Here is a 6,179-nt window from a genome sequence, read left to right as displayed (position 1 = left end):
ATGGCTTCAACATCCCGTACCATATCGTATTTCAAGATGTTGACGATCATAGTTGATGCTGGATGTTGTAGTCGAGGTGTATTATCTGTCAAGTTTGTTTGCGAGTGGCCTGTGGATCAAATAGCTCACTTCCGCATTCTTTTTTCCCCTGATGAAATAAGATTATTATGCATTATCTTATTTTGAATGAGATATGAAGAATAAATGCATCATAATCGCATTCGAAAATGATTAAAAAATCTCAACCAAACGATTGAAATATGTTCACGAATATGATTTGAAAATGACTGTGAAAAGCATTCAAATATTACTCTAAACAGTTAAAGCTCAAATTTACAATGATATCAAATATGAACAAAAGGCGTTTCGAAATATGAATCATAAATGATTATTCAAGAATGAATAATCACATTTATAGTACATTTTTCTCCCGACGATACATTAATTTTAGAACAGAAAATGCTTTTAAATTTGAACGTTTTTAATCATCTTGGGGTATGATATTTGAATAGTTTTTGATCAACATTTACAAAAAATGCTGGCTGGGTCTGAAGTAAAATAAAAAAAAAAAAATAAATAAATTTGTTTGCTTTGGTTTTTTCTGATGCTGAAATATTTTTCAAATACAAATGTAAGCTGTATACAAAAATTCCAAACCGACAAAAAACTCATTGCTGGTGAAGCAAAAAATTTGTAAATTTTACTATTTTTCAGTAAGCAATTCAAACCCTGCTTAAGAGTACTCGCAATTTCCCGCTATGTTTTTTAGGAAGCGTAATTACACCAGCTTAATAACTATACGTAACTCATCGATGCAGCCCTTCTATCACCGCTGTTTCACATATGAGAATGACTGCCCTGATGCAAACGCATTCCACGCGTTAGATCCCCGTGACTGGCCAGTCTTGCACTATTACTGATCTGAATATCAGGATGTTATGTAAACCTTGAAATCTTTGGACTATTGCCACAGTATTTACCTGCAGTTCGTCTTCGCAATAATAGTGCTTTGTAAACAAAAGCCCTACCTTGTACCTAATCTTGGTTTTCCCTGAGCGTGCAATACAAATTCTGGTAACACTATGGACACATTCGGTCCAAGTCATTACAGCACAACGTAATACATTATACTTCTTCTCATTGCGATGGCCTGAGAGAACTGTAAATTGTAGTGTCCTTCAATAGTTCTGGAATAATATTAAGTAAACAAAATTTTCACTAAACGTCGAGTTGGCTATTCGACAAAAAAAAAAAAGAATAATAATAATAATAATAATTTTTGGAATTCAAATTTGACCGAAATCAAATCAATTGTAATAGCATTATAAACCTTTTTAAATTTTAAGAATAAAGTGCCATGCGTGTGGTTAAACTCATACATTTTTGACAAATTTTTTAAATTAACTCTGCATTAAAAATGTAACTTGTCGTTCTGCAAGGGGGCCTTAGAATATTAAAAAACAATAAAAATTATTTGAAAAGTTAAAAAAAATCGATATATTGATTACTTACCCATCTTTAAAAAGAAAGTTACCAGTAAAATAGTTTTTATGTTTTTAAATCATTAAATTTAGTTTTTCTAAAGAAACTTTAACAAAAAAGAAAAAAAATTGGAAACCAGTGTTTGCATTTGCTACTACCAGGGCAGCAGTAGCAACGAATTTCTCCGGCTCCGAACAAAAACAGAGCATAGAGCAGAGCCGTACCATAAAAAAGTGATAGCATTTGTTATGCTCTGCTATGAGATACGTCGTTTTATGAAGTAGAGTGGAACGAATAGCAGCATGAAAACTTCAAAAATAATGTTATTTGAAGTGAAGCGTGAGCAAAAAAGAAAATATTCAATGCTATTTGCTCTGTTGGGCATTGTTATGCAGAACTTCGACTTTTTCTTGTTTTTGTTGTTGGAGTTGATGTAATGTTGTGATGCTGTGATGCTGTAGTTTTTGTTCTTGCAGCTTTTTCTGTCGGTCTTCCAGTTGTTTTTGTTGCTTCTTGTTCTTGTTGTTATTACTTTTTCATTGGGACACTCACTTCTGTTTCAACGTTGCATTGTCAGTTGTTGTCGACAAGTAGCGCCGCAAGAAGAGACTAAGTTCTGCATAACAATGCCCAATAGAGCAAAGAGCATACACATTTTTTTGTAGCTCGTAGCAGAGCGTAATAAATGTCAACACTTTTTTATGTTACGGCTCTGCTCCGTGCTCAGTTCATGTTCAGAGCTGGAGCATTAGCAAAAAAAAAAAAAAAACCCGGAGTAATATAGCATTTTCAATCACTGGCGAAAACTTTACATTGCTTATTTTATTTTAAAAAATTGTTCCCAAATGAATGTAAACAGCATGGCTCCAGTATATGGTTGGCTCATCTCTACAGTAACAACATACCTTTGTTCAGATTGTCAAAATCTGCATGTTGGTGTAAGGCGAATGGAATGGAATGAAAACATAAAATTTAGCAGTCTTTGTGTGTTGCAAGAAAATGTTGAGTTTGCCATCTCTTTTTGACAATCCGTACTTTAGTGAAATGAAAAAAGTAAAATCAGCTGAAGAGATGAACCAACCATATAATTGAGCCATGGTAAACCGTTAGAAATATGGATTGAGTTGGTTTTAATTTGTTTATCAATTTGTTTCATTCCATACTCAGCGTTGCTGCAACACCAATGTAATGATAATAATACTACATTGTTTAGTTCGTAGTTAATAAAATAAAATAAATTTTTAGTGTTTGATAAAAATGATAAGCGCGAATGAAAACATTCTTTAGAAATTTTGTTGGATTCCTTTTTTTATAATTTGTTTAATTAAAATGTAAATTTTTATAAATGCCTCAATTAAGTAATATGAAATAATAATAAATTGGTTTTTTTTTGGTTTTATGGAATGTTGAAAATGCATTAATTTTTTTTTAAGTGGTTCATTTTATTGAAAACTGATAAATAAATACTACATTTTGCACTTTAAAAATGCTAATTTGCACATTTATACATACAAATATATCCAATCTTATTGTGTATTACATTTCTCTTTTTTTTTTCGTGACTAATTCGCCGAATATGAAGCTAAAAATTTATTTATTTTTAACGATAATTTTTAAATTAAACTTAAAATAAAATAATTTGTTTTTTAAACATTTTCATTGACTTTAAATGTATGCGTTCTTTATTCTTAATTTTTGTATATTAAAATAATATTTTTTTTTAATATTTTCTTTTTATAATATTTTTTTTTAAGATTTTTTAGTTTTTAGACGACGTTTGATATTGCGCAGAACATCAAATACAGTACAGGCAACGGAAGTATTGTTTGCAGTTTTTGTTAAATAGTTAGTGTGTATGTGTGTGGATTTGGTTTTGCGGCTCAGGTGATAGTAAAATTTACGAAATTTTTTTTTGTTATCAAATTTTTATTTTTTAAATTCGCTTTTGATTTATATGTTTGAATATTAATTAATGTATTTGAATTTTCTGTTTTTATGTTTTCATATTCAGTGTTTGCAGTTCCTTTGGATTGAACAAGCTGTTGTTGCATGTATTAGGTCTAATATACACGTATATATATAAATTCCTACTAATATTCCGTTCACATCGGAACACTGGTACAGAGTAAAGTTTTCAAAAAACACAAGGATTGTCATAAGGGGCACACTTGTAACAACAATAGTTAGCTATTAATTTTTTTTCAGTTGTGTTTCTAAATCTAGTCTTTGTTAAGTAAAAATTATTATTTTTTATTTTTTTGCAACATTTTCTTAATTGTTTTGCGCGTAAAAGTAAATAATTTTTTTCATAATTTTTGTTTTTAATATTTTTCTATTTACTTTGCGCGTCAAAATAAATAATTTTTTTTTACTATATTTTTTTTTTATATTTTTAAACCGTAGTTTTTCTTAAAATATACATATACGTAAATATTAGTTTTTTATTCATTATAATATTTATTTGGTTTACAATTTTATGCGCACATAAATAATTATGTAGGTACTTAGGTACTATATTATAATAATTTTCTTTTCATTCAATAGTTTTTTTACTTATCGTCTTCTTCCTTTGTTTAGGCGTTTATTGAAATTACAGTTTCTTAGTTTCTTTTTGATTTTCTTAATTTGCTCTTCTTCCTTTTACATCTATATAGATTTGTATATTTCTTTATTTTTGTTTTTTTTAATCTTTATTAAGTAGCAACATATATGTAAGTTTATTTGTAGATATATTTTGCTCTAAACATTCAGTGTATACATGAAGATAAGTTTTGAAATTTTCAGATATGCTAAAATTCATCTAAATTTTTAGTTGTCTACTTTTAGGAGCTTACGCTACAAGAAAGTGACCCTTTTAGGTCAACTTGTTCAAAAATATTCCCATTTTATAGATATTTACGTTTTCAACATAATAATTTATTGAATTTCTAGTAAATATGTACGCAGTTTGCGTTATTTTGATATTTTCCATTAAAAAAAAATCCATAGTGTACGAATTGATTTCTTATCTGTTTTACTTAATAATCAATTTATTTTTAATACTCGCTTGTTGTCACTTTTCTTCTTTTTCATTTTTTCACGCATTTCTTCTTATTTTAACTCTATTTATAACGCGCATATATTATTGTTTTCTCCATTCATACATATACTGTTTGCTTATATAATTTCCATTGCTGTTCTTGTTGTTATAACATCTCCTCCTTCACCATGCGCACACTGCCTTTAGATTTCATAGTTACGAAACTTATTGGCCACATCGGAATTCTCTGTGCCCCATTCAGCTTTGCGATTGCCATAATAGAGCGCAGCACCACCCTCAGAGGCACGTCGATGTGCCGGGTTTGGTGAGGCCGCTGAGAGACCACCACTGCCGCCGGCACCAGTTGTGGCTGCCGTTTCTGGTAACATACGATCTTTGGTTTTTGGTGTTGCCCAATGCATTGACTGTGGTTGATTGGTTGGTTGTTTGTTTGATTGCAAAAGGAAATCAAATGATTAAAAATTTTAATTGAAATGTTTCAAAAGAAAGCTTATGTGTGTTTAATGTGACAGTTTAGTTTCAATGCGATGTCTTAATTGAATTGTGAGGACAAAAAAGGAAACCGTTCTCGTTGATGATTTTCTCCTAATAGAAACTAACAGTCATTTAAATCTAAAGATAAAATTTCTTTCTAAAACGAACTTTTTTCTATAAAATGGGGACATCTTTAGCTCTACTTAGATTAAAAATGCCGTATACAATCTTAAATATTGATTTCCTACTCCATAGTAGGGGTCAGTAACCAAATAGCAGAAGTCTTTCAATAGTCCTCTGTGAGGTTGTAAGTGATGAGACGAAAGAGTATTTTCAGCTTGCTAGCTATAGGGATAATGATATGGGTCAGCAGACTTGACTGTATTTCTAATCCTGCAGAGAATGAGAAAGCGGAGCATTTTTGTAGTTATTTGTGTAGTTGTTGCTGAAACTCACTATTTTTAAGTACAATGTGACCTTTCACAATGTCTTCAGTCGTAGCAATTACTATCCGTGATTGTGGCTAAACAATGTTGGAAGAGCGAGATGAGATTAATCACCGAGTCTTTGAATTGTACTGCTATCTACTGCTAGATGTCGCCGTAAAATGTTACAAGACCGGCTTGGCAAAAGCTCGCAGTTTACTGCATTATCTAGCAACATAGCTCAGCATGCGAGGCACTTGCTAGTCGTCGGTGTAACAGCTTATTCCGGTATCATTGGTAATAAAGATTGCGAGCGAGACGCGAATGCCGTCTGTATTTGCTGCAATCTAATATGAAACTATAGTCACTGTGACAATCACAGATACATACATGACTCATATTTTCCAACTCTAATTTTTGTGCATCTGATCCGCCTACGTTACCTTAAAGGCCGCGAAGATGGACGCTGTCAGGTATTTTCCAACTCTAATTTTTGTGCGCCTGATCCGCCTACGTTACCTTAAAGACCGCGAAGATGTATGCCCTCAGGTTTTTCGCGTCGAAGCTAGCAAATGCCCCACATATAATTGACAGCACCAAAGCGGCGAATGAAACGGTTGAAGGGACCACGCGCCATCTGTATGCCATGCAGATAGACGTGCAGGCGAAGAGAAAAGTGTATCACACTATCCGACGAACCCAAAAGTGGAAACATTCCACAGAGAACAGTCAAAATGGCTTTCGTAGAGTGAGGCCAC

At 31.8% G+C, this 6,179-nt stretch overlaps 1 protein-coding gene across 3 annotated transcripts in view; it reads right to left on the bottom strand.

Annotated features, from left to right (window-relative positions):
• Positions 1-3,405: 3,405 nt before the first annotated feature.
• Positions 3,406-6,179, bottom strand: part of jdp (DnaJ domain-containing protein) — a 171,997-nt gene continuing 169,223 nt past the window's right edge. For all 3 annotated transcript variants that reach the window (XM_067761034.1, XM_067761033.1, XM_067761035.1), the window contains exon 5: positions 3,406-4,926. In XM_067761034.1, coding sequence (XP_067617135.1) covers positions 4,705-4,926 — 222 coding nt within the window. In that variant the 3' untranslated portion in view covers positions 3,406-4,704. The remainder of the gene's footprint in view (positions 4,927-6,179) is intronic.

Source organism: Eurosta solidaginis, chromosome 1 (genome assembly GCF_040869045.1).
Source record: "Eurosta solidaginis isolate ZX-2024a chromosome 1, ASM4086904v1, whole genome shotgun sequence".
Classification (NCBI taxonomy): Eukaryota; Metazoa; Arthropoda; class Insecta; order Diptera; family Tephritidae; genus Eurosta; species Eurosta solidaginis.
Note: the sequence above shows the minus strand (reverse complement) of the source record. Positions and strands in the feature narration are given on the sequence as shown.